The sequence below is a fragment of the Schistocerca piceifrons genome, chromosome 4 (assembly GCF_021461385.2).
Source record: "Schistocerca piceifrons isolate TAMUIC-IGC-003096 chromosome 4, iqSchPice1.1, whole genome shotgun sequence".
Classification (NCBI taxonomy): domain Eukaryota; kingdom Metazoa; phylum Arthropoda; class Insecta; order Orthoptera; family Acrididae; genus Schistocerca; species Schistocerca piceifrons.
The window spans coordinates 74712095-74729602 of NC_060141.1; the positions used below are offsets into that span (position 1 = coordinate 74712095).

A 17508-nucleotide genomic window follows, 5' to 3' on the forward strand; every position below is an offset into this window, starting at 1 on the left:
ACCCCACCTGTATAATATGGCAAGGATATGCCGGGTGGTGTCAAACGCTTTACGTAGATAAAAAAAGATGGCAACAAGGTGTTGGCATCTGGAAAAGGCTGTTCAGATGGCAGGCTCGAGGGACACAAGATTATCGTGGTAGAGCGACCCTGGCAGAAGACGCCCTGACATGTAGCCAGTAGGCAACGTGACTCCAGGACCCAACCTAACCACCGACACACTATATGTTCCAGCAGCTCACCATATGTTCTAGCAGCTTACAAACAACGTTGTTGAGGCTGAGGGTCGACAGCTATCCACATCAAGAGGGGTTTTTACCAGGTTTGAGCACCGGAGCAATGGTGCTCTCCTGCTATTGTGATGGAAAGATGCCATTGCACCAGATCCAGTTGAAGATGAAGAGGAGATGGCACTTGTGGTCAGACGAGAGATGTTTAATCATCTGTGTATCTGATCCGGTCCAGGAGCTGTGTCGGGGCAATGTGCAAATGCGCTGAGGAGCTCCCACTCCGTGAATGGGTCATTATAGGGTTCACTGTGGCCAGTAGTGAAGGAGAGGACTTTAATTTCCATCCCCTGTTTGAGGGTGCAAAAGGCTGAGGGGTAATTCTCCGACGCAAAGGCTCGAGCATAGTGCTCAGCAAAGTGCTCGGCAATCACGTTTGCATCGGTACATAGCACACCCTTGATGATAACGCCACGGACACCCGTTGGGGTCTGGTACCCAAAAAGATGTCTAATCTTCATCCAGATTTGAGAAGGTGACATATGGCACCCAATGGTCGACATGTACCTCTCCCAACACTCCTGTTTCCGTTGTTTCATAAGCTGGCATACGCGGGCACAGAGCCGCTTAAATGCTATCATATGCTCTAGGGAAGGGTGCTGCTTATGTCGCTGCAAAGCTCACCAATGCTCTATAATTGCCTCAGCGATTTCCGGTGCCCACCAAGGGACTGTCTTTCACTAGGGGCACTCTAAACAGCAAGGGATTGCATTTTCTACTACAGAAATGATTGTGGGCGGTACATGCTCAACCATCACATCCATGTTACCAAGTGGGGGAGAGGCAACGGTGACATCAAAGGTGAAAGTTTCCCCGTCCGCCTTGTTTAAAGCCCATCTGGGCAGGCATCGTGGGCCTGACGCCGGGGTAGTGATAGGAAGGTGGGGAATTGGTCACTACCACACAGGTCGTCACATGCTCTCCAGTGGATAGACGGGGAAGTCCTGGGCTGCAAATTGATAAATCAATGGCCAAGTAACTACCTTGAGCCACGCTGAAATGAATGGCAGCCCTAGTATTTAAGAGGCAGAGGTTGAACCGAGACAGTAAAGTTTTGACATCTCTGCCTCTGCCAGTAAGTGTGGTGTCACCCCACAAGGGGTTATGGGAGTTGAAATCTCCCAAAAGTAGGGTAGGTTTAGGGAGTAGATCAATCAGTGCAGCTATTACATTGAGGGGTACTGCATCATCTGGAGGAAGATATATACTGCAGACAGTTATTTCCTGTGTCGTCCATATTCAGACAGCCACAGCTTCAAGACGTGTTTGAAGGGGCACAGTTCACTACAGACTGAGTTTAGGACATGAATGCAAACTCCACCTGACACTCAATTATAGTCACTACAGTTCCTGTAATATCCCTTATAGTTGTGGAGGGCCGGGATCCGCATTGCCAGGAACCAGGTTTCCTGTAGGGCAAGGCAGAAAGCAGGTGTAAAGCTTAACAGCTGCCGTAGCTCAGCCAGGCGCTGGAGAAAACTGCCACAATTCCACTGGAGGATGACATCAGGAGACTGAGAAGGCATGGAACACACAATGAGGCAGATTACACCTCAGGATCACCTGCTGCCACAGACTTATTGCCTGACCAATCTATATCCATTGTGTTTGAGGGTCCGGCGAGAGCCAGGTCCTCAGCATATGCCATAATCTCCACCCCATCCTCAGACACAGAGCTTGTAGGTAGCAGTGGTGTAGGTGCCACGGCAAATTCCTTGTTCTTGGGGGGGGGGGGGGGGGGAGGGAGGGGGGGGGTCTTCTTTTCCGATTTCTCGTGCTGTTCCTTGAGTTTCCTTGGCTGGGAGGACTTCCCTGAATCAGCCTCTGGGACTGATGATGAGTGTGAAGCCCTACGACCAGCTGTTTTTGGGTTCTTCAGTCACTTGCAGGTGTCATCTTTCCCACTAGCAGAAACCCGGGAAGGGAGTGACTCGAGGGACCCCTTCCTATGGAGAGGAGCCGAAGAAGACTTAGGCTTCTCTGTCTCTGAAGTGGGGACTGAAATTCCCGATGGTTGGTGGGGTGTTGCTCCCGAAGAGGGAGGTGCAGGAGCAACAGGGAGGGAAGTGCCCCCCCCCCCCCCCAAATCAAGGGGGCAGGTGTGATGTGAGACGGGCAAGTGCAGCCCTAGTACGAGAACACATCAAGGTCACTAGACTGGAACTCAACAAGAACACTAGAAGCCTGCTTTCTCTACACCCCCAATTGGCTTCCTGTATCCCAGAACACACCTGTGACTGGATAGAAGGCAATACCTCTGCCAATGGTGAATTGTCATAGAAGAAAGCCACTGAAAGGCAGTGCAAGAAATTCCTTCAACTTCCAAAAGTGCAACAACAGAAAGAAAAACAATCACCCAACAAGGTGATTAATCTAACAAACAAGGAACTGGATGGGCCAATACAAGAGGTGCTGTCCAAGGGCCTAAACTTGGCACCAGTTCCGAGGACCCTGCCGAAAAGGGATATCATAAGTGGGGTAGAGCAAGCCATATGGAGACTACCTGAAGAGGTTGGAAAAGAAGTAAGAAGAGACGTTTGCAAAGTGCTACACAAAGCAAAGATGCCAAAGAATAACATTTCGGCAGCAGAACACAGGGCAATACGGGCACTCAGGGAGGACCAGGACACAGTAGTCTTGGCAGAGGACAAAAGGAACGTGACGGTGCTGCTTAAATCAGAAGAATATTGGCAAAAAAATCTATGCCTACAAACAACTAGGGAAGAACCCCACCACCACAGTGACTTGCAAGACCATTGAGATGCTCAACAACTCAGGACTAGGGAAGAATATCATCACGAAGTTGTACCCGAGGGTACCGGCACCACCACATCTCCATAGCCTCCCAACAGTCCAGAAAGAAGGCGTCCCATTATGACCTATTTTGAACACTATTATCTCGCCGACATATGGTATTGCCAAGCATTTATCACAGATGCTAAAACCCTTGGTGGGTTACGGTCCACACCAGGTGAAAAACTCTGCTGAGTTTGTAAAGATACTACAGGGCATGCAGTTGGAAAATGAAGACTTACTAGTCAGCTTCGATGCGACATCCTTATGCACATGAGTACCAATAGAAAACTCCCTGGCTTTACTCGAAGAACACTTTGAGGATGATATCATCAAGCTTTTTCACCATGTGCTCCCCTAGCACCAGGCATAGCTGACCTATACGTGGAGCACTTCGAAAAGCTAGCACTGGACACTGCTAAACACAAGCCAAAAGCCTTTTACAGGTACGCTGATGATACTTTTGTAGTTTGGCCACATGGCAGGAACAAATTGCTAAAGTCCCATCAACACCTCAACAGTATACACGGAAATATCAAATTTACCATGGAGATAGAAGAGAACAGAAGCTTACCCTTTCTGGATATCCTGATCACAAGAAACATGGACAGCATGCTGGGACATACAGTGTACAGAAAGAAAACACACACGGACCTCTATCTTAATGCCAACAGCTGCCACCACCCTGTGCAACGCAATTCTGTACTCAACTCCTTAGTGCACAGGGCCAGGTCCATCTGTGACAGGGCAAGTTTGCGAGGAGAATTGCAACACCTCAAGGACACCTTCAAGAAAAATGGATACAGTGAGATACAAATAAGGAGAGCTCTGAAGACCAACCACAAGAAGAGAGACCGGATGAAGATGAAGTAATGGGCTGTGCGTTCTTGTCATACGCGGGTCCTCAAGCAGCCAAGATCGCGATAATTCTCAAGAAACAAAGTGAAGACCGTTTTCCGGACAGCGGGAAAAATTAAAGACCTTCTCGGTTCAACCAAGGATCCCCTAGGTCTGACAACACCTGGTGCGTACAAGATCAGATGCGAATGTGGGATATAATATATATAATACAGACGCAGCGTTGCATCTCACAGCGCCACAATGAACACATCAGGCATGTACGCTTGGGTCAGACCAACAAATCTGCTGTGGAGGAACATAGTATTGACAAGAAGCACACCTTCGATTTCGAGGACAGAAAGAAAATATGCAGTGCAAATCGATTTTGGGACTCAGTAATCAAAGAGTCCATAGAAATACGGTTACACGACAACCTAATCAATCGCAACAGTGGCTACCATCTCAGCACAGCCTGGGAGCCTGCAATCAGGAAAATCAGAGAAGAATGTTCCATTCCACCAAGGGCCACGGACAGAGCAGACAGAGACGGACACCTGGACACGAAACCCGCACACGGAGCCTGGTCAGAGTTACACATGATAAAGAGAGATTATCCTTTAACATAAAACCGAACTATTGATTGTTTAGCAATTCTGCAGAGTTACTCTCCATACGTCACTAAGTCTCATGGTCTCTTCCTTCCTATTAAAATTATGCCTTTGTTTATGTATTTCAGTTCAGTTCATCATCATGGATAAAATTTTTGTTTCAGGAAACTTCACTTTGTGACTTCCTGACTGAAGAGCACACCCTGCTACAACTGATTTCTCTATTTTCCCTAGTGAGCAGACTTTTGTGTTCCTTTAGCTGTATATTCATGCTTCACCTGGTTGTTCCAATATAAACTGTACCAAATGTACATGGAATTTTATATACTCCACATATGGACAGAAGAGGGTGTTTATCCCCTACAGATTGGAGAGCCTGATCTATTTTCTTTGCTGGTCTAAAAACCATTCTAATGTCTTCTTTCTATAAAATCTTTCTGATCTGCTACTATTTTAATAAAAGTGAGAGAAACTGTATTCTTCCATCATAGTTTTTCATGCTTGTCCTTCAGCCTTTCGTTATTTGGTTGTAGAATTCTGTTTACTTCCTTCCCCAAGTAATCATTTTTCTCAAAAGCCTGCTCTAGATGTTTTAATTTGGGCCCAGATATTCCAGTGTGCAAATTCTTTTAGCTCTAACGACAGGACTTAATGACACCTCCTTTGTTGTGTATGGTGATTAGGGTTCTTATGTAATTATCTGTCAGAGCGCATTACTTTTCGAAAAATATTATGTTCCAAACTTTGATCGGTCTGTCATAAGTAAAACATTCAAGAAAAGTATTTTGTTGTCATTTTCTAGTATCTGGATTTTTGGATTTATATTATTTACATGGAAAACCAAAGAATTCGATCAAAGCTTATTACCACGTGGCCAGACCACAAACATGTCATCCACAAACCAATACCAAGAAGATGGTTTCTTATTTACTTTTTCCAAAGCTGACTGTCCGAATTTCTCTATAAAGTCAAGTCATTTAACTCTAAACCAAGCTAAAACTTATTTCATTCATTTCTGATATAACTCAAAATGTGGCTGTACATATCATGCTGTTGATTGATGCACTGAAAAATGACAAAACAGCATCTGTGTAAGGAGTATTACTGGAATAATATTCTGTTGCAAAAAGTGAATCCTGCACATTGAATTCATGTGTAAAGCTTATTTCAATCTTCTACACTCTTACAGTTAAATATGAATTTAACTATTTGGAAAACTATCCCACACATACTACAATGCTTAAGCGTATCTACAAGAATGTGTGTTTTACATGAACAAAAACCTTTGAGAGATTAAAGAAAATCCCAATGGGTAATGTCCAGGTATTCAGAGATTTAGTATTTGATCAGTGAAAGCACATATAGAATCTTCTGTTGAAAATGCCTTTCTGGAAACAAAACTGACATTTTTTTTAGTACTTTATCTTTACAGATACGTGAAGTTACTCTTTAATACAACAACTTTCCAAGAATTTTGGATACAGCTGTCAGAAGTGTTATTGGGTGGGGGTGGGGGTGGGGGTTGTGGTGGTGGTGGTGGTGGTGGTGGTGGTGGTGGTAGTTGGCATCAGACCTATCCCCCTTGTTATGCAATGTGATTGCAGTAACATAGCATTTATATTTTCTCATGGTGCAAAAAGGAATTTATGTTTTAAATGTTTGTATGACAAAAACCATCCAATAAAATTTACGTATCATTCTGGGACCAGAGTTAAGTGCTGTTTTATTTTATAGATCTAAATTTTGATGCCTAAAATAAACAAAGCACTTCCTCTTAGCACTTGCTACAGCCCATGCCGGCTTAATCCAGCACTGTTTCCAACTAAGCATTTTCTCCATCTGCCATAGTAACAGTGGTCCCATACACATATCTCTAAAGTCTCTCCATCAGAACGTTGTTACTAGCAGTGCATAAATGCATGGTTCAGTACTGTCCCTGGAAACTGTCCTCAAAGTACTGTAACTGTGTTACAAGAAATTTTCATACAATTTCATCTCCTACAAAAAAAAACAAAGATGATGTTAACAGCCTGTATTTTATGGGGCACCCATCTGTACAGCTCCTCAGGAGTAAGATGTAGTTCTATGGTGATGTAGCAATGTAGCTTCCAATCCAGTTCCTCTGGCTCGGAGTTTTACAGTTCCTCCAATACCATCACAGAGGCTTTTTTCCACAGCATGAAGCAAAAATGTGCCATTTTGCTTCAATCCCAAATTATTCTTGATAGTAAATCAGATTTGTGAGCTGCTTGTAATTTCTGTACTGCAGTGTAGCAGTGAGGGCAGTTCCATGAACATGATGCATTTCCAGTCACTGCTATTACCACCACTCCAAGGAACAGTCAACAGATGCCAATGGGAACCTGTTATGTCACATAGAAAAAATTATTTGTTGGAAGAGTGGCAAGTGGGACAGTATGTGGTTTTCAAATACAACAATATTGGTACATAGAACACTTTTTTGTGTCATGTGAATTAAAAGAACTTGAAAGTAACTGGGCACCTCATGCTGAATCACAATTCCTTTCATTGCCCAGTAGGGAAGATGCTGTTTAGGTCCCCTCTCCAGGGTGGATTTCCGATCATTACGACCACAATCACATTACATGTTTTTATGAATTTGACAATAAATCCAATGAAAAGATCTTATCTCTCACCTGTAGGTGAACTTATTTCAGTTTTGGATTGAAATGTCAAGGAAAACAATGATATATGACAAGAAAACAATGATATATGACGTGTGATCATAAAGCAATGGGAATTTTTGTTTATCTTAAAGAATCTTTATTCATCAACAACAGCTTTTTCCCCTTCAAAGTAATTCCCCTCAGGTGTAACAATTGTTCCAGCACTTCAAATCCTGGAAGCATTTCTGGAACTCACTTCTCGTCATGGTGTTCAAAAACTTCAGCGATCCTATTTTTATCTCATCAATGGTGGCAAAACAGTATTCTTTCATGGATTTCTTCATCCTTGAGACAAGAAAGAAGTCACAGGGAGCCATGTCCAATGAGTAGGGTGGATGAGGCAATATAACTGTTCTCTTTTTTGCCAAAAAATTAAGAACAAGCGTTGAGGTGTGAGTGGGGATATCATCATGATGCAGTTTTCACGAGTGGTTTTGCCACAATTCTGGTCATTTTCTTCATATTGCTTCACACAAAAGGCACATAACTTCCAGGTAGTACTTTTTATTGGCCCTACGGCCATAAGGCAGGAACTCACAATGCACTTATGCCATTGCAATTGAGAACAGTGAAGAACCTACAAATGTGATCAAGCTTGTCGATTTTTTTTTTTTTTTTTTCCTTCCTTGGCTCTTTGGGTAGTTTCCATTGGGACAACTGGTCCTTGGTTTCGATGTCATACTTGCGTTTTGTCACCCGTCTTTAAAAGCTCTGAATCTGTTGTCAACTTCATTCAGCAATTCCTGAGCAATGTCCACACGACATTTTCAGTCCTTAAACAATTCTGGAATGAACTTTGTTGCTATACGTTTCATGATAAAACATCTGAAAAACTGCACGACATGAGCCAAAGGATATGCCAACATTATCAGCAACTTCTCTGATAGTGATTCAGTGATTTTCCAGAACAATTTTCTTTACTACTTCCACAGTGTCGCCATTAATTGACGTGCTAGGGCACCCCGGGCAGTTGTTGTCTTCAACAACTTTTCAACCCTCTTTGAAACATTTACACCTCTTGTAAACTGTTCTCACATTCATAGTAGATTCGCCAAAATATTTCAAATGTGGTGCTGCACTTCACCCAATTTTTCAAGCAAAATTTAATGTAAATTCTCTGCTCCACCTACTTCGAAAGTAAAAATTTGCCAAGCACTCAAACATGTGTAACCTTTTCGACTGCCAACAGTCAACTAAATATTCAAAAGAGCTGAAAATGCAAGCATACACGAGGAATGTGCGTACCAAAAACAAAAAATGTATAAAACTCACAAAATTAAAAAAATACCCATACGTGAGTTTTAAAAATACAGCTTCCTTCTTTACATCGAATTTGTTTATGACACTGTTCACTGTAGAATCTTTGTATCTACATATACTGGTATATAACTGCTTGTATATTTTATTTTATTTCATTTCATTGATCACATTTTTACAGAAACAGAATAACGATATCACCACTTTTACGGACCCAAGCTATCTCTTGATTCTTTACATGTTTTACAATGAAACAAAGTACACATTAACAAAATGATTGGCAAATGTTTTCAGCTCTCACCTGTTTCCTGTTCTGAACTAATGGTCAACCACATATTTCAGGAACTTTTTTTTTTTCTTTCTCCTTCAAAGAATACAGATGGCTTTGAATTGCAAATTCCCTGTAGTGCTCAGAGTCTATGTTGTGTAAGTAGCGCTTCCATTTTATTGTCTGAGTTAGGATATTCTCCTTTGCACCTACAATTGCTACTAGATATGTAAACAATTCAGTAAAAATCAAGTTATCTACAACACCCCCAAACTTGACATTTTTTTCTGATGGTGTTATCTTCATATGAAGGAAGGAACTTATTTGCAATGCGAAATGCTTTTCATTATTCCTTATGCTTGATATTAGGGCTAAAGAGTGTTCCAGACATAAAGTGATGTCTCACTGTGTCCCTTACAAAGAATTTTTAAAAATAAAAAATTTAAAGCACAGCAAGGAAAAAGTGTTTAACATTTTTCGTAAAAAACGATGTATCTTACTTTTTATACAGCCTTTTATACATCAAATCAAGTTAGTGGCCTAAAGAACTGAGGTGCGTAGGTTAAATTACCACTAAGTACTAGATTCCAAAAACTGGAAAATTAGATACACACACACACACACACACACCTTTGAGCCTTCAAATCTGAATTTAGCAAAAATGGTTACAGTTAGGACAGCACTATTTGTCATTTCTACTGTTACGACATGTAGGTATACATAGAATGACCCAAACTTCAGATAAAGTTACAGTTGATAAAACACTCATAATGACCTACACCTGTTATGTTACTGCAGAGGGTTCACTTAGTTTATTGAAGCTATTTTGTGCAAAAAATCAAAGTAAAATAAGAATTTTACGCTTCCCAGAGCAGAAATGTGTCCAAAATGCAGAACTCCACATTTACCTGTTCAGATAGCAGCTAGCTTCTAGCTGCCAGTGGCCACTCTACAGCACGTAAACTCATGCATAAACGCTCAGATCTTGACACAGCCATGAGCTCTTTTGTGGGGAACTTTTGCTATAAATTGTGGATTAGGCAAATAAACTTCAAGGACCTGTCAGACATATCTTTAGCAGACAGCTGAAATACCGTTTAAAAAATAAAGGAACTAGCGGTGTGTTTACACTGAGTGAGATTTACCATTAGACTACAAGCCTATACAGCACTGTAATAGATCCAGAGAAGACAATACTTCCTCCAGACACTTCCACATCCTACAGTGTTGCCAGAATGTGCATATGACCACTTAGAATTATGAGAGGTAGTCAGTTTTATTGGCACTTCAAGTCGACAATAACAGCCCCTGCAGCAGCAGGCTGGCAAGTTTTATTTCAGACTGTTCACACACAACAAAATCAGTGCAGAAAGAAAGTTGTTTGTGAGAATCATCTTTCAATGAATGATGTAAAGGTGTCTTATCACCCACATTATTTAATATACACACAATGTCAAAGATATTGAAAAATAATGTATTGCATCATTATAAGGTTAATAATAAAGTTATAAATATACTCCTATTTTCAGATGATCAAATGATCTTAGTAGTCTACAGGGACAAATTACAGAGAGCAGTTTAGCCCTTGTGCTAAGTAGTACATGATAAGACAACATCTATAACTACTTTAAGGTAAGGCGTTCCATGGTAAGGAAAACTGAAGAGAAACAGTAATTAATCAAAAACTGCTAGAACAAATAAATACTTTCGAATACCTAGGATGTGAGATCTCATATTACATCCACTGATCATGAAAAGAAATTGCAAAAAATTTCAGCTGTTGGCAGGTATTACAAATGGCACTTAAAGTTAGGAAAGAGATAGTACTAACTTTGTATAATGTCATGGCAGTACCAGTTCTAATGTATGGGTCAAGGATGAACCAACCGCCCGTCATTGGAAGCGGACTGGAGCAGCAGAGATGACTCTGAAGACAGCTACCTGGTTATAAACTCATAGGGTAAAGACTAATGAAATTAAATTGAAATGGGCATCAAAAGCATATTTTAAAAAACATTGGAGTAGGGACAGAAATGGCATGAACACATTCAAAACATCTCAAAATACTTTAATTAATTTGCAAAATATACATCTCAAGGGGAACTAAACTTTGGCCATCCTAAAAAGAGAAGAAATCAGCTGAAGTCTACTTGAAACTGAAAGAGGCAATGATGTGCAAACCAAAACAGGACATGATAACATGGCATCACACTTTACACATATGAACATACAAATAATTCTGAATGTATTTTGTTGCAGAAATGTGTAACTAATTGGAACAACTAAGTAAATTAGGAGATTTTGGCCAGGGACAAACTAAATGTGACAATTGCAATAATGAAGACATAAAACAAATACATACATAAAAAATCAAGCTACAGGAACCTCAATCAACAAAACCACAATAAAAAAATCAAGAAACCCAGAATCTGAAATTTCACTTTACTTGTATTGCTGTAATGGAAGGAAAGAAGATTGGGTATAACGTCCCATCGACATCATCACTGAGATGAATGAGGAAGGAAATCAGCCAAACGCTATGAAAGGAATCATCCTGGCATCTGCCTGGAGCAATTAAGGGAAATACTGGAAAACCTAAATCCGGATGGCCAGACATGGGTTTGAACCGTCGTCATCCTAAATGCAAGTCCAGTGTAGCTGAAACTAAGTCCTTGATACAAAGACCCCACACAGATAAAAAAAAAAGTCATTGGAAATTTTGCTTGACCTATTTAGTTCAACAAAATCAATGATATCACGAAACTCTACACAGCTCAACAAAGCTGGTACTGAACACTTCATTTTCCCTGTTAGGTAAAACAAACTTCACAATACCACAACACTAAACTGCCTCACGTACCTAATACTGAAATCTACCCTTACCACTGTAGGAAAAAAACTTCACGAAACCTAACAGTCACAGTCCAAAATCATTACCTACAAATGACACCACAACCCAAAATTCATGAATAAAATTGCATTAACACAAATTTCAAAATACAACAGAATTATGCAATCAACGAGTTAAAGCAGAAATAGATCAACATCTCTCGAATGGCCAGCCCAGAATTCTCAAACCAAATGTACCCCCAACAGCAAAAACACATCATACCGACAATACCAAAGACAAAAACAAATCTATTGCCCATTACTGCCAACATCACACTAAGTTACTAATTCTTAAAAACAGCGCAAAAGCAGTCCGATGAATCACTAACACACTCAAAAAATTTAGTAACAAACATCCCATACTAGAAAGTGTCATCGCATATTCCAAAACAGTCACTGCAAACATAACCTGTTTCAAATACACCACACCACCATAGCATCACACAACACAGTATAGGTAAATAATGGGTCACTGCAGAGTTGTGGTAATGTAAACAGCAGTTATAGCAGGAGCACTGAAAACACTTCCTTATGCCATCAGCAATTAACACATGGGAAGGTTTCAGATATTGTGTTTTTAGATAAAATTACAGCTGATCTAAACCTGAAGCTTATATGCCTCCACAAGTTGATACTTTGTTCAGATGGCTGTAAATTTTGGACAAACCAAGTTGAAACTTGGCACAGAGGCTGATGGAAATGGCCATAAAGGCATTTGCCATTCCCGCTCATTCCCATCAGCCACTGAGTCAAGTGCCATTTTGGTTTTTGTGAATAGTACTTGCAAATTAAAAACACTAGTAAATCCTATCCAATGTGTATTTCATGCAGAAACTATTTTAAGTGGATATAGACTGGTTATTCTTCGTTACATCTCACAGTAAAGTTGTGAAGAATGCTTTTGATGGAGCAATACAGAGAAGAGTGTAGAATCTGGTGAAATACAGAAAATTTTTTCTTGGCTGTACAGAAGATTTTTATAAAAGCGCAAAACTATATCAATCGCTGTTACTCCACAATCATTGTCCAAACATCAAAGTGCAAAACCTCAAACAAAAACCGTATCTTATGTTCTCAAAGACGAAATAGATTCTGAAAATACAAATCTTAGATTAAGGTGAAACTCACTCCTCACATTCGAAAATTTAGATTCTTTCACCTTACGAGAAACATGGCATTGTTGCTGCAACAAAATCTAAGTCTGATACGACAAATTATCTTCTCGTAATTTAGAATCCAATCATTCAAAGACTTGTTGCCCTTTGATAAGTATTGATTTTTCTGAGTAATCAGATGCCACACAACATACCTGATACAGGCACTAACAAGAATGTGGATCCTTATCCGAGAAATAGCGGAATCATTTTCACTGGAAATTTTAAGTGTGGGAGTTTAAAACAATTTCTACAGCATTTGCAAAAGTGCTGCAGAAAACAAAGAACATAAGGTGTTGTCTGTAAAACCTATTTCAAAAGACAAGCATTTACTCACACCAAATGAAGGTGACACTGGGGTTGAAACTGATTAAATTTTAAAACTATTAAATTAACCAAAGATAAATCAAAAAGCAACAGATGTTACAACAGATTTGTTTAAAATTGGGATCTGTAATTGTCTTGCAAAATAATTTATCTTAATTTTCAACTGAAAAATGTAATATAAAAAACTGTAAACAAAAAACATTGAATATTCAAGTTGTAAAATTCATGTACCGTAGTCTTAATTTGGCAAGATTTCAAGTTCTAGGTTCAATTACTGCATGCCTAGAGTATTTCACTTTTCATTTGGGTAGCTTCATTTTCCATGGATCATTTGCACAATCAATCATTTTGATGTGGAACAAGTCATTTCATATTGCAAATTTGTAAATACGTTTTCTTAATGAACAATTGAGTTTTTTTTTCTTTTATTTTAAGAAATACAAATGTGATTTAGAAATTTCTACCCATCACCTTCTGCAAATTGCAATGAATAGAAATAATTCTATGGAATAGAAGTTGTCAAGAAGAAACTCAGTTTGTTTTCAAATTTTACTTTGCTGTTTGTCACACATTTTGTATCATTGGGTTACAAAACTGTGCACACATTTTTGTGCTAAAGACAACCTAAATGTGGAGTAGTATCATGTTTTCTTTCCTTTATTGTTACATACATCATTCCTCCTTTTGAAAGGCGGTGGATTATTTACAACAAACTTCACAATGTAATAAACACACTGTGAAGCAGCAGTCAGAATGCCGAACCCCTTAATAGATGTCTACAAGATGATGGGTGAGCACATTATTTCTACAACATGCTTTTGAGCAATAAAAACTTAAAGTTGAATTACCCCAGAGCATTATTCCAAATATTACCAAATGAAAATATGCAAAAATATCCAGGATGGAGTGTGTGTCGAGTAGAAACTTTCCTTCTCATAATATAATTTACTGATTTGTGTCTCCAAGATCTGCAATGATTCTAAGTATAAATGAGACTGAATTAAGTTGTTATACGAATTAAAAAATGTGCTTTTTCCTATTTCATTTCTCATCAATATGGACAACCAAAGAGTTACAACCCTATTTATTATTTCCTCACTGTGTCTTGCATATAACATTAGTACAGTAGGCCTACCTCTAGACGTGAAGAATTGAATGTCTAGTCTTTTCAAAATTGGGGTCGGACCATTCACAGAAAACTTCTATTAACAATGCTATCATTTCTTGTTTCTGTATGAATGCTTGGATTGATTACAATACTAGTGTCATATGCAGAAAAAAAAATCCGCTTGTTGGGTTTTAAATGGGAGATCATTTAAACCTAAAAGGAACAATAGTGGACCTAAAACTGGGCCTGTTGAAACCCAATACGTGATTACTCCCCAGTCAGTCCCTGGACTACACTGGTTGAATTTAAATACATCATTCTATAGTATATCAATGTAAGAAGTCTGTAGTTTAAATAAATTCACAGAATTTCTGGAACCTATACTTCCATGTATAGCTTAAGTTAATTTAAATGTCCCATCCAGAACCTTCAATTGTCTGGTTTAAATTAATTTCTTTTACGAGTTATCTTTAATTTTACACAGTCAACTGTCTGAATGCATTATTTAGAAACAAGATGTGTGTACCAAGTACCAACTTTAACGAAAAATGAATGATTTTTCACATACAGCACTAGGAAAGATTCACATCTCCCAATTCTCCAGAAAGTGTAGGACATGAAGAAAAAGTGATCTTTGCTGGTTACATTATCACAGTCATGGCTAAAGTTACATATTTGACCAACCCCTGCACCATCCCACCAAAAAACTTCGTTGTTGTGACAGACTGATCCACAGCACAGTGTGGTCTTGGTTAGATTGGAAGTTGGCAATTTGATTGAGAGTTAGTGAAGCCAATGAATGTGAAAGCATAAAATCTGGCAGTAGAGAAGTACACTGTTTATGTCAATGCCATATTGAAAATACAAAGCATGGTCCAAATAAAACACCAGAAATCCTAACAGAGAAGACAAACGAAATCCTTAAGGATGTCAGTATATAATAATCAAAACTGAACATAAGGAAAACAAACACCATGCAAGTTTGCATTAAGAGATATATAAAAAGTTTACATCAAGCACTGACGATAAACACAAAGTTTTCAGGACGAAAATATATCGTTAGTTATCGAAGGAGTACACAAAAATACTGCCAGAGGGATTGTCATCAGCATATTGTGCTCCTAGGGTTGTGCCATCAGTTTGAAGTAACCAATGACTTGTGACATACCATTCCTGATGATGATGAAGTCCCATACTCTGTGACGGAGCGTATGGGAACGATGCGGGAGACCTGCACCGCCGTACTAGGCAAGATCCTAGTGGAGGTGGTTTGCCATTGCCTTCCTCCGACCGTAATGGGGATGAATGATGATGATGAAGACAACACCCAGTCATCTCGACGCAGGAAAAATCCCTGACCCCGCTGGGAATCGAACCCGGGACCCCGTGCTCGGGAAGCGAGAATGCTACCGCAAGACCACGAGCAGCATGAACTCTAAATTATTGTTTCTGTATCAAAGGGATAAAAAATGGACATGTTTTCCAATTGCAGAAACTGGCCACCAGAATAATCACTAAAAGTAGCAGTCTGATTCATTATAAGGAACTTTTCTTTTTTTTTTTTTTTTTTTTAAAAAAAAAATGGGTGCCCTTACTATGTCACGAAGTACTCTGTCGTGCATATAATGAACACCGTAGTGTTTCCCTATTATTTCTATACACAATCATGGAACAAGGGCCAGACTGAACTTACCGACGAAAAACAAAGTCAAGTCAGCTTTTCATCACTAGTTAAAATTTTGTAATTATTAATTACATCTCGCTGATGAGACAGCTAAAACATATTTCAAAAGTAATGCACAGCAGTGGTTGGTAACGAAAGCGGGCAACTGTACCATCATATACCATTGATACACTTGAACAAAATTTAGCTGTTTTACGAGGAAATCCTGTTCCAAGACCGATAGCGCATGGTCTTACTGTCTTATTCTAAAGAGATCGGGGGGAGGGGGGGATGTTTTCCGCGTCCCGACTGAATGCAGTGATATACTATGATTTATAAATTACATGCCGCAAACTGTGCATGATCAATACTACATTGTACAACAGGGATCAACCAAATGAAGCATTTAAGTTACGACAATCTCAAATTAGGCAGGATAGTTTGCTCCGGCTTGCCGTCCTGATCTGGATTTTCCTACATCATTTCTAGCAAATGCCGGGATGGATCCTTCAGCAAGGTCGCAGCCGACCACCCGTCCTGTCATCGTAAAAATATCCGTTTATATATATTCTACGTGTATGTATACTGGAGTTATCTAATATAACTGTATCACGATAAATCTTATTTGGGAGGTCCCCTGGATCAATAAATAAATATATGGGTCACTTTTATCTTGCTTACTCATAGTTCACTGTATTAACACTAACGAAGCCATTTATTCATTTAAAATGTCAACAAAAAATTGAAATTAGAAAGAAACATTTTAAGTATATCTGTACCTAGACATCTAACGACAACCCTGAGCAAATTTATCACCTTAAATCACGGCATCTATTATACAAAGGGGCAAAAAAAATCTTTACACTTGCATATGAGAAACATCTGTATGTACACAGCAAATGAACAGTTTAGATGTATCTAAATTTTGCGTTCATGAGATTCACTCCATTATTTGCTCATCTGGATACGTATTACAAGATACCATTTACTTTGCAAGTCTTTACCTTTTCTTCGACAGGCATATTACCCAAAACTTAAACACAACACGGCGCTAGCACTGAATTCGAAATTGAATTTCGTACGTTAACATTGCCCAAAGAAAATAGCACAGTGGGATTAGACAAGAATATCTCTGGAACAAATAACTCGCGAGTACAAAAGTCGGTTTCCGCAGGGAATGAAAACTTGCACATGAGTGCAAAACTGTTTCCGCAGAGAACGAAAACTTGCTCATTCTTATATCTATCGCCGCACCACCCCAACAACCCGCCTGTGGAAACACCCTACTGATCGACTATCATGCTACCTGACAAGCAAATTTAAAAGCCGCTATTCTTATTGCACTCGATGAAAGGGAACGATAAAACATTCCATAATGAATTTCAAGTGGCGACGAGGCGGTAACCTCAAGGTTTCTGAAAAAGAAAGTTTTTACATAGACTCTGGAGAAAGGACGGTAGCGTCGCCTGTCAACATCGGACATTAACTTATTTTTGCAGCTCTCACTTGTGGCACGAGACCCAGACAGGACTCACGCTCCACTCTTCCTCATTTCACCTTGATTATTGATTGACTAACGGAATTTCTGTTGTAATGTGGACTTGATTTGTTCAAGATAAAAGGCGACA

The 17508-nt window shown here is 39.5% G+C and overlaps 1 protein-coding gene across 1 annotated transcript in view; it reads right to left on the bottom strand.

Moving 5' to 3' along the window:
* The window catches only part of LOC124795413 (chromosome-associated kinesin KIF4A), a 274052-nt gene extending 257079 nt beyond the window's left edge, over window positions 1-16973 (bottom strand). The window contains exon 1 of the mRNA XM_047259435.1: window positions 16885-16973. Within this exon, the coding sequence (XP_047115391.1) occupies window positions 16885-16902 (18 nt within the window). The 5' untranslated portion in view covers window positions 16903-16973. The remainder of the gene's footprint in view (window positions 1-16884) is intronic.
* Between the last annotated feature and the right edge of the window lie 535 nt (window positions 16974-17508).